The 21994-nt window shown below is 37.3% G+C and overlaps 2 protein-coding genes across 5 annotated transcripts in view; both read left to right on the forward strand.

Annotated features, from left to right (window-relative positions):
- LOC125244424 overlaps positions 1-11763 on the forward strand; it is a 95960-nt gene extending 84197 nt beyond the window's left edge. For 2 of the 4 annotated variants that reach the window (XM_048154713.1, XM_048154581.1), the window contains 2 exons: positions 10931-11028; positions 11484-11762. In XM_048154713.1, coding sequence (XP_048010670.1) covers positions 10931-10988 — 58 coding nt within the window. In that variant the 3' untranslated portion in view covers positions 10989-11028; positions 11484-11762. Of the gene's footprint in view, positions 1-10930; positions 11029-11483 lie in introns of all 4 variants that reach the window. The other 2 variants (XM_048154647.1, XM_048154534.1) reach the window with 2 other exon arrangements.
- A 5527-nt stretch (positions 11764-17290) lies between these two features.
- On the forward strand, positions 17291-21488 carry LOC125250410 (coiled-coil domain-containing protein 134-like; the record flags this gene model as incomplete). The annotated part of the gene is made up of 5 exons (XM_048162978.1): positions 17291-17425; positions 17535-17619; positions 17767-17948; positions 18042-18113; positions 20464-21488. Coding segments are annotated over 5 exons (600 nt in total), but the record flags the coding sequence as incomplete, so codon positions are not given.
- Positions 21489-21994: the final 506 nt, after the last annotated feature.

The raw sequence follows: 21994 nt of genomic DNA on the forward strand, positions 1-21994 counted from the left end.
TGAGACTCATCAAGTCGGGACATGAACTTAAACATTAGGTTCCTCAAGAGAGCCTGTAAAGTGCTTAGCCCTGAGTCACAAAAGAGCTTACTTGCACTGCTACTCCTGGGCTTTTCTAGCAGTATCCTCAGGCAGTCATTATATGCTACCTGAAGTTTGCGCATGGTCTCCTTTTTGTAGTTGACCCACAATGGGGCTGCATACATAGGGGTGCAGTATGCACGAAACAATCTCACTTTCACATCATCAGAGCAGTGATGGAATTTCCGAACTAACATGTTTGCTTGAACATACAACATTCGTCTCTGCCTATACATATCTGCATCATCTTCCAACCTGTCAGTGATGATATGCCCAAGATATTTTGTACAGTGAGATACACAGAGGGATTGCCCTGACAGGTAAAACATTGGAAAATGCAGCTTCTGATCCTCCTTGGTCCTACATATCAATACAACACTCTTTTTTGCATTGTACTTTACATCAAACTCAACCCCATACTCAGAGCATATATCTAACAGCTGCTGGAACCAACAGAGCTGGGGGACATAATAGCCAAATAATCTGCATACATCAGATGGTTTAACAGAGTGTTCCCTATCAGACAACCTGTCTTACACTTCCCCAACTGTTTCGACAGGCTGTCCATGTATAGGTTGAACAGGGCTGGAGACAAAAGTCCCCCCTGCCGTACTCCATTGCCTACACTGAAGGGTGAGGATAGGCTGTTTCCCCATTTAACTTGCATATGTTGTTTGGCATACCAATAAACCAGGATACGTATGATGCATCCAGGCACACCCCTAAGCTTAAGTTTAGTAAAAAGCTTATGGTGATTTACCCTGTCAAATGCCTTGGAGGCATCAATAAACCCTAGAAATATTGTAGAACCCTGCCTTCTGTAGGATTCATAAGCTTCTTTCAAGGCATAGATACATAGATCTGTACTGTGCTTGGCCTTAAAACCAAATTGATTTTCTGTGGTGTAAATGAACTCACTCAGTCTATCTAGCAGCAACTTTTCTAACACCTTAGAAAAAATGCTGGCCAAGGCGATGGGTCTATAGTTGTCCAAACTCCCTATTTTACCTGCCTTATCCTTAATGACTGGCACTAATGTGACTGTCAACATGGTATCTGGCAGTATGCCATGTGTCATCAGCCCTGTGAGGCAGATGGACAATAGAGCTGCTACCCTGGGGCTGGCTAACTTAAGGTGCTCCGCAGTGATGTTATCCTTGCCACTAGCTTTGTTATCAGCTAGTTGCTCTATAACATAATAAACCTCACTGGGAGTAAAATGAATCACTTCCTCCTTTAACTTGCCCACACAATAAGGTTCACTTTTAATACAATTAAATAAAGCTGCATAATGCAGCCTCCACTGCTCTGCTATATTGTCTCCACCAGACACCCCTTCAATGTGGCATGGCAGTACTGCTTTGGCCCTATTTGTAGCTTTTACCTCTTTCCAGAACTCAGTGACGTTGTTACCAAGCAAGTTTTCAGCCATAGAATGAGCTCTTAAGGCTTGCTCATGCTTCTCAACAAAACGCACTGCATATTTGTATCTAGCATTTGTAAGTTTCTTATGCTCTAATTCTGGCCCCTGTCTGGATCTGCCAGCTATAACCCAGGCTCTATGAGCTGTCTTAGCGGCTTCTTGATGGGCAGCTACATACTTTGTCCAACCAGGCTTGGTATTCTTAACCTTTCTAGGGTGAGTGTGTAGAGGTCTACTGGCCTCATATATAGCACTCACTATACTATTGTACATTTCACATAGGTCATTACAGTGAGTGTCATCATCACAGTTTATATTTGGACATAAAATAGCATCCATGGGTAGCTGTACTTCCCTTAAGAGAACATCTATCCTCCCACAATAAAACATGACATGCTCTTTAGATTGTTGTACCCAATTCACTTTGACCCCATTGGCGCCATCTTCTTTCAATCTGCTGCAATCAGGTATGTTATCAACATTTATCATCATAGAGACAGGTAAGTGATTAGTGGTAGTCAACCCATACATAATTTCAACTGTTTCCAGACTATCATGAGCATCAGATGTACAGATTACATGATCCAACCAGGATGTTGTGTGCCATGCTTCACTGATGTAAGTATAACTATCTACAGGCAAAAATTTCATGCTGGAAAGAACCAGTTTACTGTCATGACAGAACTGCATCAAGTGCTGACCAAAGAGAGATTTGTCATCAGAGATGTCTGCATTTAAATCACCCATCACAAATATATTTGCATATGTACATTCCTTAATATAAGAATTTAAAAATGCCAATCTATTCATATAGTTCTGGAAAAACTAAAAAGGAAGGCAATTAAACAAATTGATTTAATTAAATGTTAAATTTAATTAAATTCAACTTAGCTGAATAAGGATATTCAAGCTAAAAGCAAAGTAAATAAATTAAATAAAATAAAAATAGAGGAGGAGTAGTCAAAAATAAAATAAAGTATATGGGGGAGGACCAACCTAACTGAGAGAGGAAAGTATGTGAGAGCTTAAAAAGAGGGTGAAACCAAGTTAGGAGAGGCAAAGAGAGAGGAAGTGTTAACATATTACACTCACACCGTATCTAAGTGTTAGTCGGAATGCTAACAGCTAACGGTTGATTGAAAAGGGCTTTAACTTGTATACCTGTATGCTGCTAAAGAGCTAGCTTTTGGCTACAGGCCATTTGTGTGTTTACACAAAGGTCTGTGACATGTTGCACTGTTATCAGATTGAACCGGAAAAGCCTGCTCGCACCTTCCGGGCCATGCGTTGCTAAGGTAACCAATGTATGTTCACAGCCAGCACAAATGGAGCAGCATTTGAGCCACTGTAAACCGACATGGAAACCCAAGCATGTGTCGCATGTAACTCTTTCACCAATCAAAAACAGTACATTCACTTCACAGACAATGGCGAATTACTAGTTTAGCAAGGCTAGCATTAGCACCATTAATTCAGCAATTGTGTCAAATTCACACGAGCGGATCGATATGAAAACAATTCCTAACTCGTTCTAAGAAATGAGCGTTGCTCAAATCACCATCAACAATACTGTAGTGAGATCACTTCGTCACTCAGTTTAATTCATGCCAATAATCTGAGATTTCCTCATCAAATTACTGCATTTAAAGCTGAAATTTGGAGATTACTTCGTCCAAGATCAGGTTAATTTCTTATCGTACAAATCAAACATGCATTATTATAGCGTTGAAAAGTTTTCTACTGCTCGTTTGAAGGCACACTGCATGTATAAAATGTTAATAAAAACTTATGTGACAAAAATACAAGATTGATTTCTGGTTCTGCTCAAAACCAATGTTTGAAATGATGCCCGCATTCTCCACCAAAAATCTGTAACGGTATTTATATATTAGCTCAAAAGGGGAAATATTAATAATTAGTCATAACTCGTTATGATTAATTATAAATATTTGAATCAGTTAATCAAATTAACTTAAATGTAGCTGAATTAATATTACAATTTATCTGTTCGGCCAGCGAACACTCAGTATTAATTGTCTATCAATTCTTATAGAAAGGATATTTTCCATGGCCACAGAATATCGCTTTCTAAGCACGTAGCTGTGATCGAATCATTATCAGGGACATTGGTTTTCTAAGCGGACCAAAATCAACTCACAAGAGTGTGCACACAAGTTTTATTTAACTAAATCACAAACACATAACTAAACTAACAAACACAAACATACCATTCACACAGTGAGAGAGTGGAAAGAATTTGAACCATATCATAACAGGGGAATGAAACAATTCGAAAGAGTAAATTAACAATTGCTGGATGATAATATAATCAACATCTTCGGTGTTGATGAAGAAAATGAAGACAAACTGTGCTATGTTAATTTGACTCTTTTGTGGTCGCTGCAGTTGTGCATGGCTTGAAGTGAAATGGAGGCCGACCAGCCCGGCTCGGGCCGGGTGGCCCTCGTTGTATCAACAGGAACAAAGCGAAGAGCTAGAAGTCCATCAGCACTAAAAACAAAACTTCACTGAGTGTGATTTTTGTGGGGGCTTTTGAACTCTCCAGACAGTCGACACCTTCAAATCTTGGCTTGACCAATGAGAAAGGTGCCATTCTCTGGCGGGGGATTGAATTTGTTTGAAAGTGAGTTCATTTGCCTGGGTTTGTAGGTTTGTGTCCATTTATACTCTGATAAATCTAACAAACATACAATGCATTCTATGATATTTCGATGTCCACCAACATGTGAGTCATTAAACAAGGAGTAATTTGATAGTAAACATCACCTAGATAAAATACATTATCTCATAGTTCCAACTTTCAGGCATGCCTAACACTATACAACATACAAAAGAAAAACATACAAACAGTAATAATATACACAATGTACTGGGGAAATGCATGTTCATTCATTTAGACGAGGTTGTCAATGAATTAATGGCAAAGAATCCAGTTTATAGAGAATGTCTGGTTCTAGTGGCCTGTCTTCTAAGGGTCTTTGAAATGTGTGTAAAGAGCACATGGTGCAGATGGGTTGATAGCGCTCATTAGGGGAGCCAGACCTTACGGGGCCTGCATGGGTGATTGCCTTTTACAGTTGTGTTTGATCGCTCCAGACGCTACAGAAGAAAGATGAGGAACTCTTGGGCCCAGAAGGAAGGATAGGATTTGTTAAATATCTGTCAGGAGACTATCAGGTTGATGCCGAGATCCAGGATTGCAGTTGTGTCGAAGCCTCAGAGTAGTAGTCCCAAAGCAAATGGTGGAATTTGAAGAGGATGAGGGCGAGTTACGCGTTAAGCGACATATGCAGTGCAGTGTTAAGATGGAGAATCAGCCTGAGCAAATGTCAATTCCAGTGTAAGTAAACCAGGATGGACTGTCTGAGGTGCAACATGAGGAGATAAATGCCCTGCTGGCATGTTACAGTGATGTTTTCTCTAAAAGCGACACAGATTTTGGATATACAACGACAGTGACACATAGCATTCCTACAGGAGATGCACTGTCCATAAAGCAACACCACTGACGAGTCCCATCTCACGTTTTCCAAGAGTTTAAGAGACATATGCAGGAATGGGTATAAATGTCAAGGTATACTGAAGGAGAGTCGCAGTCCATGGGCCTCACCTGCAGTCTTTGTGATAAAAATAGATGGAGGAATGTTGTTTTCCACCCTGGATCTCACAGCAGGTTATTTCCAAGTGGCGATAAATGAATCAAAGCAGGAGAAGAATGCTGTCACAACACCATTCGAGTTGTATGAGTGGACGCGGATGCCGTTTGGTTTATGCAACGCTCCGGCCACCTTTCAGCGATTGATGGGTGCGGCATTAGGTGATCTGGCCTTTGACATTCTCTTGTTCTATCTCGACGATATTATTGTGTTCTCGGTGGATTTCAAGAGTCATTGAGAGATGTTGGAGCTTGTTTTCTCAAGGTTGCATCAGCACGGACTAAAGCTCAAACCGAGTAAATGTTTCCTCCTGAGGCCAGAGGTCCGGTTCTTGAGACACTTCATTTCGTCAAAGGGAGTTCAGGTGGACAAGGACAAGGTTCAGTGCTTGGATGCGTGGCTTTCACCGTCGAATGTGAGGGAGGTTAGACAGCTGTTGGGATTTATGAGTTACTACAAGTTTAGAGGACGAAACTTAATCCAAGATAAGTGGGAGTCCGTACAGTATTTGGTAGTGCAACAGAATCGCGCAGGTTTACCAGTGTTTACAGTACGTCCTGAGCAGGGAGGTCCTACAAAGGTGTTTCACAGGGATCAGTTGAGACACTGTACCTTTCCTTCACCTACCAAGCAGGTTACACGAACAGAAAGAGAAAAAAAAATTGTCAGACACAGATGTTGACTCACATGACATTGCCTACATTCCATATACCACACACTTGCCAAACACAGACTTACTTGAGGAAGTCAAGGGTGGATTGGTTTGCTATGAGGGTAGTATTGCTGAGAGTGAGAGAGTAGAAACAGGACACGATGGGGAATCTGAAGATTTTGACATTTCAGAAGTGGACACTAGTGGGGTACCTGGTCTTAGATGTTCAAAGAGAAAAACACAATGTAGATTGCCTGTAAGATATAAGGATGATTACATTATGTAATTTGTGGTTAAAGTGGCAATACAAGTGTAAAGAAAATGTCTAAGAATGTGTTATTTGGTTCAAGAAAATGTCTAAACAAATGCTGAAAATGTTGTGTTGATGACTGTTCTTGTGTTTTCAGTTGTTTTTTTTTTTTTACTTAGGAGGTGGTCGTATTAGAGAGTCCTGTATATGGCAGGGTTTAGCAGGGGGGAATGTGGAGGTATTCAAGGACCTTTATTTTAAAGTTTTTTTTTTTTTTTTTTTTTGAAAAAAGATGACAGAGTGTTCCAGGAAGGAAGGAAGTGAGCGAGACGAGCGTGAACGTGAGAAAAAGAAGAGAAAAAGTTAGTTTTCTCGTGACTTCTTTGATATATATGTAAACAGCATTAGACAAGCGTCGAGGGGAGTGGACGAGAAGCTGGACCGAGCTTGTGTTGTCATGAGTTTTGACCGAGCCTGATTGCAGAGAAACTGAACTGCATGTCTGTGATATACCAGGAGGGGCATTGCTCATTGTGCTGGCTGAGACGGTGTGTTGGCACGAGTGTTTGTCTTCTACATAAGGAAGCTGAGATACTGTGAGATTTTCTTCACTGTTGTTTAACCACAATTGCTATTCTGAAGAAATACACGGATGTTATTTGTTGTTTTTGAAGCAAAGCAGCTTGGATTGAGTGATTTTGCTACTGTTGTTCGAGCCAAAATCCTTGTGCGTTGTTTTTGATACAATAGTGACAAAAACGACACACAAACGACATTGCGAACTCTTTGACGCTTTTCTTTTGACAATGTTTTTCCTTCTGTTTTTCGTATTTAGTCGTTGCCCTTGGCAATAATTTTTCATTCTATTTTTCATAGTTTATTTTTGGACATATTGCAGTATTTTCACTTAGAGACTTTGAAATTCTTTTGGATGGACACTTGCATGGACTTCAAAACTGATAACTAAGTTTGCACAAGTGAATGGATCCAAATTACGGTGTTTTTTGAAGGGACTGTCTCATCTACCGGAAAAGTTTGTGAAGATATATACATATTTATATATTTTTTTCCCTTATTATTATTATTTTTTTCCCTTTCTTTGAAGAAAAGTTAGAGACTTTCTGTTTTTGAACAGGTGGCTATTTGTTTGATTTACAGTGGGTACGGAAAGTATTCAGACTCCCTTAAATTTTTCACTCTTTGTTATATTGCAGCCATTTGCTAAAATCAAGTTCATTTTTTTTCCTCATTAATGTACACACAGCACCCCATATTGACAGAAAAACATAGAATTGTTGACATTTTTGCAGATATCACATGGTCCGAAGTATTCAGACCCTTTGCTCAGTATTTAGTAGAAGCACCCTTTTGATCTAATAGAGCCATGAGTCTTTTTAAGAAAGATGCAAGAAGTTTTTCACACCTGGATTTGGGGATCCTCTGCCATTCCTCCCTGCAGATCCTCTCCAGTTCTGTCAGGTTGGATGGTAAACGTTGGTGGACAGCCATTTTTAGGTCTCTCCAGAGATGCTCAATTGGTTTTAAGTCAGGGCTCTGGCTGGGCCATTCAAGAACAGTCACGTAGTTGTTGTGAAGCCACTCCTTCGTTATTTTAGCTGTGTGCTTAGGGTCATTGTCTTGTTGGAAGGTAAACCTTCGGCCCAGTCTGAGGTCCTGAGCACTCTGGAGAAGGTTTTCGTCCAGGATATCCCTGTACTTGGCCGCATTCATCTTTCCCTCGATTGCAACCAGTCGTCCTGTCCCTGCAGCTGAAAAACACCCCCACAGCATGATGCTGCCACCACCATGCTTCACTGTTGTATTGAACAGGTGATGAGCAGTGCCTGGTTTTCTCCACACATGCCGCTTAGAATTAAGGTTCTATCTTGGTCTCATCAGACCACAGAATCTTATTTCTCACCATCTTGGCAAACTCCATGCGGGCTTTCATGTGTCTTGCACTGAGGAGAGGCTTCCGTTGGGCCACTCTGCCATAAAGCCCCGACTGGTGGAGGGCTGCAGTGATGGTTGACTTTCTACAACTTTCTCCCATCTCCCGACTGCATCTCTGGAGCTCAGCCACAGTGATCTTTGGGTTCTTCTTTACCTCTCTCACCAAGGCTCTTCTCCCCCGATAGCTCACTTTGGCGGACGGCCAGCTCTAGGAAGGGTTCTGGTCATCCCAAACATCTTCCATTTAAGGATTATGGAGGCCACTGTGCTCTTAGGAACCTTAAGTGCAGCAGAAATTTTTTTGTAACCTTGGCCAGATCTGTGCCTTGCCACAATTCTGTCTCTGAGCTCTTCAGGCAGTTCCTTTGACCTCATGATTCTCATTTGCTCTGACATGCACTGTGAGCTGTAAGGTCTTATATAGACAGGTGTGTGGCTTTCCTAATCAAGTTCAATCAGTATAATCAAACACAGCTGGACTCAAATGAAGGTGTAGAACCATCTCAAGGATGATCAGAAGAAATGAACAGCACCTGAATAAAATATATATGAGTGTCACAGCAAAGGGTCTGAATACTTAGGACCATGTGATATTTCAGTTTTTCTTTTTTAATAAATCTGCAAAAATGTCAATAATTGTGTGTTTTTCTGTCAATAAGGGGTGCTGTGTGTACATTAATGAGGGAAAAAAATGAACTTAAATGATTTTAGCAAATGGCTGCAATATAACAAAGAGTGAAAAATTTAAGGGGGTCTGAATACTTTCCGTAACCACTGTAATTACCCTGCCATATCTGGACACTCCAACACCAGCCCAGTTCTACTGTGAGGTAAAACTTTAACTTTGAGGTTGTGAATCTCACTCAGGTATGCAAACTGAAAAATATCCAATGTGGAATGAAACATCTGTAATGTACTTTGAGTGAACTGAGTACCATCTGAGCATTCTATCAGAACTGTTGTTGTTTTTCTATTTTTGAGTATTATTGTTGAAAGAAAAGAAACTGAACAAAAATTTGAATCTAAACAAAACTCATAAATCATAAGAAATCATAAGAGAAGTGAAACAAAGAGTTTATTTCATGACTATAGTTTTCTTATTTTGTTTATTCTTTACTAAACATTTAAAAAAATAAGTGTAAAACTTCTGTTATTTTGAAGTAGGGGCATTCCTACTGTCTTGTGGGCTGATAGAGGGGAAGAGGAGTTAATCAACACCATTATACTCTGGGGAGCTACCGTGTATTTTATTTCCAGAGCCTCAATGCTCATCAGTCCCTGCTACAAAAGACAAAACCAACACTAACAAGGAAGATAAAAACCCCTACATTGTAGTGAAATTCCCCGCTACACTCACATGATCAATGTCGCTGTCTCTTGTGTGTTTTTACTTTCATAAACAACACATCACACCACTGCTTTATTTTAAGTTGCTTTCTAAAACCCCTAAAACCACTTTTAACATCTTTGACTAGTGAAAAGCTTTACTGAAAGTTTTTTTCTTTTAAAATTCAGAATCACATTTGCTCATCCTTTCCGTTATTATAACAAAAATATGAACATAATTCTTTTTTAAAATTTATTCTATTTTAAAGGTGACCTATTATGCCCCTTTTTAAGAGATGTCAAAAAAGTATCTGATGTCCCCAGAGTGTGATTGTGAAGTTTTAGCTCAAAATACACCACAGATAATTTTTTATAACATGTTAAAATTGTCACTTTTGGGGGTTGAGAAAAATGCACTGTTTTAGTGTGTGTACCTTTAAATGCAAATGAGCTGCTGCTCCCAGCCTAAGAGGGCGGAGCTTCAAGAGCTGATGCTCCGAGCTCCGGCGACAGAACAATCTCACAGGCTAATAACAAGTCAGAAACTCTCTGTAGTAGTGTTCAGTTCGTACCTGAGTCTGATAAGCATGACTACAGAGCCAGAGAATATATGCTACATGGAGACAGAACAAGTATAGCTCAGTTTAATTACGGTTTTAACTCTTGTTGTCATCTTGCTTCTATCCACTGTTAGTACATATCTTTACTGATGAGTTTATGAAATTTATTGTACATCACCAAAACATGAAGCGTCTGTTTTCACTCCAGAAAATCATCATAAGAGCTGAATAAAATAGTACAAGAAGTGTGCGTTAAAGTCTTTTATCTATAAACTCTCTCTCCCTAGTATTATCATCAACATACACAGCAATTAAACAAAAACACTTGTTACAACTAACAGTAAACAAATATATGCAGACCTTAAGCCATTTCGGTGTTTGTATCACAAACACTGATGTTTTGTTCATGTTTGTACTGATCCATCCTTGAGTACTAACTTCAACCACAGTGTCCTCAGTGACTATAGTCCATAGAGTCTATAGAGCCTTGTATGTTCGTTGGTACATCCAACAACAGAACATTTGTAATGTTTTTTTTTTGTTTTTTGGTACAGATATTGTATATCTCTAGCTGATACAGCGAGTAAACAGAAATGGCGGACTTCTCACTCAGGGTGGTGTCTATGCAAACAGGGCAGATCGTCACCAGTCATGGGCGGGGTTTTCCTACTCTTACGTATGAGTAGGGGGAAATATAAAACACCATGTTCTGAGATATTTATAATGATTTATGGGGATTATAAAAAAAGTATTGGGTGGATTTTTACCATTATAGGCTGGTTGTTTACACACAGTGGACACATCTGAGTTCAAACACCTTATAAAAGTTAATTTTGCATAATAGGTCCCCTTTAAAACAATCAGAAATGTCTACTCCAAATAATGTTATTAAAAGTCATGTTAGTGTAATCTCTTGCACTTCTTTGTACTCAAAGTAATTGAAATATACTATTTTGAAATATATGAATCTTAACATTAATTATTTTGTCTTCTGATTCCTTCTTACAGACTATACAGCGGAAGCTGTCTAAAACAGGCTGGTGGCTGGTTTACATCCTGGTTTTAATCTTAGAAACCTGTGAAATGAATGAGACCATCATTATCAGGTGAAAATCCTCTGAAGAGCCTCAATATAATACTGCATCTATGAAGAATAATGAATGTTTAATGTCTGTATAACAATCAAAAGTTTACATTATTAAAATAATAAAAAGAGAAAGAAACTCAATTTGAGATTTATATATTTAATAGCTTTATATATTTTTTTACATCTTTAATATAAACTGTGTCAGATCAGGGATTTTTAGGGAGATTTTAGTGCCAAACACAATTTATTAATACAAACTGTTCAAAACCTACAGCTGTTATGAATTCAAGTGTTTGATAGCAAAATTAAACATCTTCAAATAACTTAGTTTTAATAAATGTAAAGTTTATTATCCTATAACTCTTAAGTATTACTATTTAAAATAATAGCTAATGCATACAGGTGGAAGAATTTCAGACGTACAAATGTAATAATGCAGCAATAATGGAATCATGATAATTTTGTGTTTTACAGAAGAAGGACTGGGTCAGAGCTCGGGTGGGATATGATATTGGGACTAAACTCAACCATAATGAAGTCATTCATGTGTTGCTAATCTTAAATCTGAACTTGTATTTCTGTATGTTTTGTGTTATATCTGTCTTGTGCTTTATATACAGAACATATTTACATTAACATCCAGTTCTAAGGAGAGGCAGATTCTCCTTGTGCAACACATTTATTTGAAAGAAACACTTGATTGTGTTGTTACCTAGATGAATAACGACTGTTTAAAGGATTAGTTCACTTTCAAATGAAAATTTCTTGATAATTTAGTCACCCCCATGTCATCCAAGATGTTCATGTCTTTCTTTCTTCAGTTGAAAAGAAATTAAGGTTTGTGATGAAAACATTCCAGGATTTTTCTCCATATAGTGGACTTCAATGGAGCCCAAATGGTTGAAGGTCAAAATTACAGTTTACAGTGATCCCAGATGAGAAATAAGGGTCTTATCTAGAGAAACCATCGCTCATTTTTTTTTTTTTTTATACGTTTTAATCATAAATACTCATCTTGAACTAGCTCTCTTCTTCTTCTCTATTTGAATTCTGGCAGTGTAGATGCTGCTAAGTGTATTACTGCCCTCCACAGGTCAAAGTTTGAACTAAATTGTCATATACAATGCTATTGCAAGTATATAACAATTAGTTCAAACTTTGACCTGAGGAGGGCAGTAATACACTTAGCAGTGTCTACACTGCCAGAATTCAAATAGAGAAGAAGAAGAAGAAGAAGAAGAGAGCTAGTTCAAGATGAGCATTTATGGTTAAAACTTATATAATGTTTTTTTTTTTTTTTTTTTTTTTTTTTTTTTTTTGTGATGGTTTCTCTAGATAAGACCCTTATTTCTCATCTGGGATTGTGTAGAACGTTTTGAAGCTGCAGTGAAACTGTAATTTTGACCTTCAACCGTTTGGGTTCCATTGAAGTCCACTATAAGGAGAAAAATCCTGGAATGTTTTCATCAAGAACCTTAATTTCTTTTCGACTGAAGAAAGAAAGACATGAACATCTTGGATGACATGGGGGTGAGTAAATTATCAGGAAATTTGTGAACTAAAAAGTGAACTAATCCTTTAAGCTGCCAACTGTTTTTCAGAAAAATCCTTTACTAACAGTTTCCAGCAGTGACTCTATAATATTGAGATCCAAGGGACTCATACACCACTATTACAAAAGATACAAACATGATGTTCAAGAAGCCTTTAATCATTAAGTAATGATGCTAAAAATCAACTTTTGAACTGGGCCTTTTGTGTAAATTCAGTCATTTTGTCTTGTGGTCCATATGTAAACATTTGTTGTGTGAAATAGCTTAAATTTAAATTTTTAAATTAACATCTTGCAAATATAAAGTCATGTTATATGGACCCCTGTGGACCATTTTACCATTTTAAATAAAAAAAGGAAATATTTTAAATAGGAAAATGGAATGCAGGGTCACCTTAAACTGCATCACTTTCCAGTAGAATGTAAAATGTATGTAAAAAAAGATCAACACTAAAGTCACATGGGAAGTGTGTTTGTGCCATTATTAGTGCAGGGAACTTTTGATGTTGCTTTTGGATTAAATAAACTTGAGTGTTAGTGATGTTGGGACAGAAAAGATAAAATCTGTTGTTTTGGTATGCAGACGATAACTCTTCCTTGTTTTGTCATAGTATTAAAAGATGTTTTTTGTGACGGAATCACAAGTGATCAGTGCTAAATACAGGTGAAAATGGCTCTCAAACATTGAGATTACTGAAACATGGTGTTAGTCAAAAATGCATGTGATCACATCATATTTGTAGTGGAAACAACAGGTTTGTTCGACTTGAAGCAACATATGTGTATGACATCAAAGTACGATGAGAGAGCGATTCAGAAGCATAAAGTCATCTGTTCTCTAATCGCTCTTACTGTATTTGATGTCATACATGGGTCTGTGCAGCGCAGCTTTAAGTTGAGCAAGCCTAATGTCTGTCCTAAATGCATCTCAGGCCCTGTTTACACTTAGTATTAAGAAGAGTTTGGCAGTCTTTTGTGGCTGTTCAAAGACATTTAAACATATGATCATCTACAGCACAAAAGAATCCAGTCAAATGCGTTTTTGACTAACACTGGAAGTGGTAGAAAGTGCACAAGCTCCAAACATTTTAGACCCCATTTACACCTGTATTTAGCATCATCCACTTGTCATCTGATTGACAAAAATGCATCTTAAAGCCAGGTGTAAACAGGGCCTCAGACCGCAGTGAAGCTCCACCTCCTTGCCTGTCAATCATCCACTGAGCTGAAACAAACGCTTTAAACCTCGCTGGTTACATGCAGCTTTAAAAGTACATAACCACCTGGGCTGGGTTTCCTGAAAGCTTCTTAACTCTACGTCGTTCTTAAATTATACCTTAAGCTGTACCTTAACGTTAATAAGTGTTTCCCGAAACGTTCTTAGTTAAGTATACCTTCTGTAAGTCATACTTTCGTAAGGTTGGTCTGGACCACTGTTAGCTATACCTTATCACTGTTGACAGTCAATATGAATATAATTCTGAAGCTGTAATACACCCAGTGTTCAATTAGGATAATGACAAAGAATAAAATGCAAAGATTCACTGCTAAATTCAAATGTGCTTTAGCGCTGATCCAGAGACAGACGCGCCTCCACGCTTGTCATGTATCAGAACTATTCAGTGTTTTAAACCTCATCATGTTTATTTTAGGTTTCAGACATTTAAATACACATTTGAATTAAGTAGGCTACTGCATAAAAATGACATTTATAGTTTATCAAATTCCATACACTGATGTCTATGGAAGCTGCAACAATAACGCTTTCAATTATATAATTTGACGAAGTGTTTCATATCAGATACACATTGTGTATGAAACATTAAAGTTTACTCTATTCTTCTCCCAGTTCACCGCCACATACTTTTATGTATTTCGAGGAAGATTTCGTAAACCCGACAGCTCCTTCCATGCAAACTCATCGCGCAACAAAACATATATCATAAAAATCATGATGTAGTTAACAAGTTTGTGAATATTTTGAATAAAAAATGAAAAAAAACGATATAAACGCGATACTTACATGTCTGTCAGCTGCATGACACGTCTCCAAGGAATTAAAACTTTGTTCTAAATAACGGTTGCCTTAAACTCACGCTGATGGGAGCTCCGCGCCCCAAGAATATAGATATTACAATATAGATTTAGTTTGCAACTTGGATTACTTTTATAACATCCCATGAGTCCTGATAAATGCAATTTCTACTTCTGAAGTGCTTCTTTTTATGAAGAACACTGATTTCTCACATAATGCAGTGACGCAGCCCCTGTATAGTGTGAATTATCGATTCTCGAGCCATCGATATCAACCAATTCAGCACCGCCGCCATGGACAGCACCTGGTAACGTCGCGCTTAAGAAGATACCTTAAGCAAACTCCTAAGGGATAGTATGGGGAACACGCCTAGAAACGGTATATCTTCAGTTAAGGTCTACACTCTAAAAAATGCTGGGTTAAAAACAACCCAAGTTGGGTTGAAAATGGACAAACCCAGCAATTGGGTTGTTTTAACCCAGCGGTTGAGTTAAATGTTTGCCCAACCTGCTGGGTAGTTTTATTTAAACCAACTATTGTTTAAAAATTGCTATATGGCTAGCTTAAAATGAACCCAAAATAGTTGGGAAATTAAAAACCAGATGCAGTTAGAGGCAACAATAATAGACAAAAGGTGAATGTTTATTAATAAGCTTTAATATTTTATTAATATACATTTAATAGTTTATTAATATAAATTTATTAATAAGCAATTTAAAAAATGTTTATTGTTTAATAATTATTCATTGAACATTAATAAATGTTCATTTCCAACATTTTGGGTTAATTTTAATTAAGCAATACAGTAATTTTTAAACAATAGTTGAGTTAAATAAAACTACCCAGCAGGTTGGGCAAACATTTAACCCTACCGCTGGGTTAAAACAACCCAATTGCTGGGTTTGTCCATTTTCAACCCAACTTGGGTTGTTTTTAACCCAGCATTTTTTAGAGTGTACCTTTAGAGTCTAAGTAGCGCGCTAAGAGACAACGTTATCGGGAAATCCAGCCCTGGACAGAAAACTTTGAGAGGTGTATACATGCACAAAGCTTCACAGAATTTGATTTAACACAAAGTGACACAAACCATGTGACGAATATCTGAAGCCAACTTAATACAGGTACTCCACTAAAATGACTGAGATTTCTACTACTAAATCTTTAAAGAATGCTGCACTTTAACCTAACCTTTTTTCCAAAGAGCTTAGCATTAGTTTATATAAGTATGTTATTTTATTTATTTTTTTTTAAATTATATTAGATGTTGTATATAGCTGATTCAGTTAATAACAGAAAATATGTATTTGTTTAGTGCAGAATAAGGTTCCTCACCTTCACCAGTTAATCTAAGAAAACCTCACTCTGTCAAAGCAACATACAACTTAATCACTTAGATTCTGTGTGTCTTATGCACTTTATTTCTTTATCCAGTCATGGTTTTCATTTAGCTGTGTAACTGAAGTTTGTCTATTTGTTAATAACATTTATTTTATTACACTTGTGTTTTTCTTGTGTTGTTAATGCAATCAGAAGCTCTACAAGTCATCCCATATGCACTTTCAGCACATAATAAACCATATTTTGTGTCATAAACCATGACAATCATTTGTTGTTTTTATCCTATTGTTTACTATATTTATTTGCTTGCTCTGTGTCGTTGTGGGTTTTGTTTCTTTTGCTGTTGTTGGCTGTAAGGACCTTTTAAAATAACTGAAATCATTTGGTGATGATATGGTGATATGGGACTGTAATGCGGTCCAGACCTGCTGGATCTACTTTAGCCGTGTGTTTCCCTGAAATTAACTCCACACCTTATAACGTTCCTCAACCAATCAGATTCAAGCATTCAACAGCCCTGTAGCAACAATACTTAAATATTTTACTCATACTAAATATAGGCTCAAAGATGCACTAGTCATCAACACATGAGAGACATGCCAGTGAAACACAAGAAACAGTTGATTTGTGAGAAGAACAATCATATTTATTTTCTATAATCAAAATAAAACCTCCTCAAAACTGCAATAAATTAAGGTCGACACAACAGCCTCTTAAACGTCTACAAACACAAGTCTCAGTTAAGCTCAAGTGCTCAAAGAGGACAAAAGTAAACCAATATCCTTCAAAAAGCTCTCTTCAAAATAACAGACAAATAAAATAATGTCAAGTAAATTTAAAGAGTCAAAGTCTTCTTGCACTGGACTTTTCGGTCTTTGTCAAGTCTCCTGTTTTCCTCCTCGGGGTAGTTTTATTTTTTTTATTTTTTTATTTTTATAATATTAATAAAAAGCCCTCGCCTTATCCCTTCACCCAACCTAACAAGATGAGGATCAGATAACATTTTATGGCAAATTACTGCAGAAAACCAGTTCATTCGCAGGGGTTCACATACTTTCTCCACTGTTTGCCATTGTTAATGACTTTAATAATAATCAATAATGATGTTCAATAAGTGTACATCAGTAGTTTGCTGAAATATGGGAAGAATCCCTGAAGTGTTTTATTACTGATTTGGTTTGATCTATAGTTTCAAGAAAGTCTCCAGCTAAAGATACAGATGAGCTTCATATGATTCCTGAGAGGAAAGGCTGGTTCATTGACCTGATATAAAATCAATGGATGTCTATGCAATGTCCTCACTAAGATAGCAAAACAAAGTGTGTGTGTGTGTGTGTGTGTGTTTTATTGTCCTGAACGTCTCCCTCAGATAAGCGTCTGTTCGAGACCAAGAGGAAAGATCAGCTCAACGCTCTGAAGAACCTGGTGGAGCTCAACGACGTCAACCAGCAGTACAAGATCATCGACATCATGTTGAAGGGCCTCTTCAAGGTCTGTCTGAAAGCCTCAGTGTGATGAAGGTCACCTGCTTCTGTCTGAATCAGTCTTATCTGTGTGTGTGTGTGTGTGTGTGTGTGTGTGTGTGTGTGTGTGTGTGCAGGTGCTGGAGGATTCGAGAGCTGTTCTTACCGCTGCTAACATGCAGCCGGACGATCCGTTTCCACTCGACGACAAAATCAAAGAAGGTGAGAGGCTCGTTTTCACAAATTTTCTTCATTTCAGTGATCTGAGAGCTGATGTGTGACACTCAAAACACTCAGACTGTTTATTTGTGTAGCTCTTGATTTGGTGATCAGAATGAGATCTGAACACACTGAATCTTGTGTCTCTAGCGTACTCTCACGTGGTGGAGAACACGGCCTTCTTCGGTGACGTGGCTCTGCGTTTCCCCCGTATCGTCCATCACTACTACGATCGTAACGCCGACTGGAGTCGCCTGCTGCGCTGGGGTCTGCGCTTCTGCAACCAGACGGGCGTCTTCAGCGGAGGAGCCCATCAGCACGTGCTCACGCTGGTCAGACTGCATCATGGGAATTATGATGATGATGATGACAGTACCTTCACTGAAACTGAGTAAATGAGCTTTAATTGTGTCTGTTTGGATCAGATGTCGCAGGAACTGGGCATCGCGGAGAAATCTGCAGACTTCGTCAACCCGTATCGCACCGAACGAGACGACGTGAGTCACATATAGAGGGATATTATATATTATAATAATTGTGTTAATAATAAATTGGTGGGTAACCAATGTGTTTTCCAGTCACCGTACAATTAAAATATATAATAAATTTAATAGCCTACTGTTATTTTTCTGTATAATTTTACATTATAAATTTTACTTGATTTAAATTGAATTACAAAATCAGCTTATCAAAAACTGAAACTAGACTGTGTCTTAAAATGAATTGTCAATTTACTCATATTTGAAAACATACAGTCTGAACTTACTCCATTTAAATTAAATTAAATCAATAAAATCAAACCAGTTCATTTGAAAAATAAAACATTTTAAAATCATTTTAAAAATACATTTTCATTTATCGCTCAAATTGTACATCGATTTTTATTTATTTATTTTTAAATATTCTAAAAACGTATTTTTCATTTTACCTAAACATTTGAAAACATGCAGTATAAAGGACCTGATTTAACCCTTTATGACCGATGCTCCCGTTTGCGTGTCTCTCTTTAAGAGCCAATAGAAACTGAAACCAAGAAAGCAAAATAATTCTTTTTGTATACAAAATCAGAGACTTTGCACATTCAGATCACGCCTCCAACATGATCCTGTTGCGTTATTTTCACCCTCTAATGAGTCTGAACAAATTGAGTTTACAACAAAAACAGCACACAGGCGCGAACTGAAAACAAATATGTAGATTTCATGTGGCGTTTTTGCTCATAACTTAATGAAAAAATGCACAGATCATATAACATTATAATCCGTTGCGTCGATCACGAGATATTTCTCACAGAGTGATGTAACATGTTTGGCTAAAAATATGTTGTCTTTCTGGGATGCAGTGTGTTATCCATGCTTGTTTACAACAGGGATTAACTAAAACAAAGTAGGTATCATTTTAAAGCTTAGAAACTCATCATTTTGATGAACTCTTAAGGAGTGCTGAGAAGTCCCTATAAACCCAAGTGTACGGCCCGCTGGCGCCACCTAGCAACGAAAAAATTAATAATCATATTTTTCAGAACTACTGCCTTGATCAACAAAAAATGGATGTCATTTGAAAGCTCCTAAGTAGTGCTGAGTTATTTTCTGATAAATAGAAAAAATGTTTTCATTTTATTTAACTAAAAACTTGTTGATTTGAAGTGCCGTTTTTTCTCATAGCTTCAGATCGTAGATTTGTGCACAGCATTATTTAAAGCAGATTCTCGCGATTTAAAATGAGCCCTTTTTATAAACAATATCAACATAATCCCTGGCCTCAATCATGAGATATTCCTTATGGAAGAACGATTTTAAAAATGGTCATTAGGGGGCGTCAAGGGCTAAACAAAAAGGCTACCTTGGTTCCAAATGCTTTAACTTTTGATTTCTTTATGCTACAAAATTTGAATCAGATGCAGATCATATGTAGGAGAACTTTATTTTTTATCTTATTTCCTTCCTAAAATATTGCATGTCAAATTGTAATGTAATATGTAATTATATATTTTTTTTAAATTCAAAAGTGTTCTACCAGACAATATCAAACTTTTGACTCTCCTTGCTATAGTTTTGGAATTACGAGTCTTTACTTTTGTGTATGTCACTCTGGTCTGGAAGGGTTAAATTAGTAACAAAATCTAACCAGTTAAATCAAATACTGAAACATATATATATATATATATATATATATATATATATATATATATATACAGCTATGGAAAAAATTAAGAGACCACTCCAAGTTCAGAAATCAATGTTAAGTGGTCTCTTAATTTTTTCCATAGCTGTATATTTATAGATTCTTAAAATTTTAATTCCCAATTCACTCAAAATTAAAAGGAAAAAAGTAGTCTTAATATATTCTTTTTAAATTTACAATATCTAACTAGTTAAAAAAGCATTTTAAATAATTAAAATATCAAAGTTTAATTCTTAATCCTCAAAAATATAAAAACATGAACAGTCTGAACTTACTCATTTTAAAATAAATCTATAACAAAATCTAACAAATCTAAAAATGAGTTTAATGTAGTTTATTCATTCATATTAAAACATTTATTGTATTTATAAAGTCTTTATTGGACAAAATCAGTGTAATTCATGGCCTGTAATGTGTAGATAGATCCAGTAGGTGGCAGTAGAGCATCAGTGAATAAGTTGAACTCAAATTGTGTTCCAGCGTTTAAACTGACTTCTATATATTATCCTGTTGAATTATCCATCAATATTCCTTAATAATAATTAGCCACAGATTAATTGTGTGATTTTCTGTGATTTCTACTTGATCATTCTACAGTTTACAAGGTTTTTCATGTCCAAACTACAGTACAAATGTGATGATGTAAATCTCTGTGTGTTTCAGGTTCTGCACACAGCCGAGGCCTTCCAGAAGATTCTCCGTGAGGAAGAGAAGAGGAGGAGGAAGGAGGAGAAGAGGAAAGAGATTCGGAAAGGCCCGCGGATCTCTCGCTCTCGCACAGAGTTATAGAGGTCACCGTCCTCAGACGAGAGAAGTTTACACTCAATCAGGGAGCCTGTGCTGGATCTCTCACGGGCGTCGACGTTTACAGGTTTCAGAAAGAGTCTCTGATTCTGAACACTTGAATCACTTCTGTTTTTAACTCTATTTGATCTACAGAGGCTCTCGTTAGATTCACTGCTGGTAATGTGAGTGTGTGTTTAGTGCTGTAGCTCTGTACTGGGGTTAGGGGGAGGGGCCATGGGAGTGGGCGGAGTCATGTTAGCGGTTGCTGTAGAGTGGGTGGAGTCATCAGTGGGAGAGTTGAGAGTGGGTGGAGTTTGTCTGTGTGGGCGGAGTCTTCTTTGTAAGGGTGTGGTCATTATTACATGGTAGCCCGAGTGGGTGGAGTCAAAGAGGGTTTGTCTCAAATGAAGGTATATTTAACAATAACTTGATAAGTTTTGATAATATAAGGTCAGAAATTGTTTAAGTTCCCACACATATGAAATCCATTTGTTTAGATTAAATATAAATGCTTTATTCGGGGATCCTTTATAGTGTAATAAGAGAATTGCTGGTAATTAATGTCTTTCTGCTTTCTTTAGAAGCTATTATTCATTAAAGATTTGTATATTTGTCTGTGTGAGAAGGAGAGACGGACGAGCGTTGATGATCTGACCTCAGATCAGAGCTGCACTGCCAGAGAAACTCTTTCATGATGAATCTGAATCAAACTGATGTCAGTGTGAATGCGGTTCTGCGCTGATTCGCTTCAGTTTCTCCGGCTGCTGAAGGTGTTTCAGATGATCCACTCACTTTCACACAGGCTTTATCGATCTGTTCATGTGACTGTTATTGGAATAAGTCTGTTCAGCATCCGTGGGAGATTATTACTGACAGAATTAATAAAGTTTATTGAACAAACACTTGCTGAATCTCCATTTATTGTGCTGAATGTCTCGTGATCATTCTTGCTCTCAAACCACCAATCAAGGACCTTTTGAAGGCTGGACAAAAACATGGGAAGGAAAAGAACATGCAGGAATCTGGAACAGGAAAAACAACAGAAAGATGATGTTACTGAAACAGTTTTAATACTAATATTTTGACTTTATAAACTATTGCAAATATATATTGAGATTTTATTATGGTGTGAATCACGTTTGTTTTCTGTGAAGAGGTTTTCATGGACTTGAGATCATTCAGATACAGTGGTGACGGGTTCAGCAGCAGCTTCTGGTAAGAGACCGTCTGTTCACACGCTGTGTGCATTATGGATAGTTTAGTTTAAGATGGGTGTGAATATTGACTCTAAGAAGTTCATTTTGGTTTGCAGTTGACTTTTGGGTAATGTTTTGTTTAAATAAAATGAACTACATTTTTTTTAGTAGAGGTTCACATTAATTTTACACATTAGTTTTAGTGTCTCTGT

The sequence above is a fragment of the Megalobrama amblycephala genome, linkage group LG1 (genome assembly GCF_018812025.1).
Source record: "Megalobrama amblycephala isolate DHTTF-2021 linkage group LG1, ASM1881202v1, whole genome shotgun sequence".
NCBI lineage: Eukaryota > Metazoa > Chordata > Actinopteri > Cypriniformes > Xenocyprididae > Megalobrama > Megalobrama amblycephala.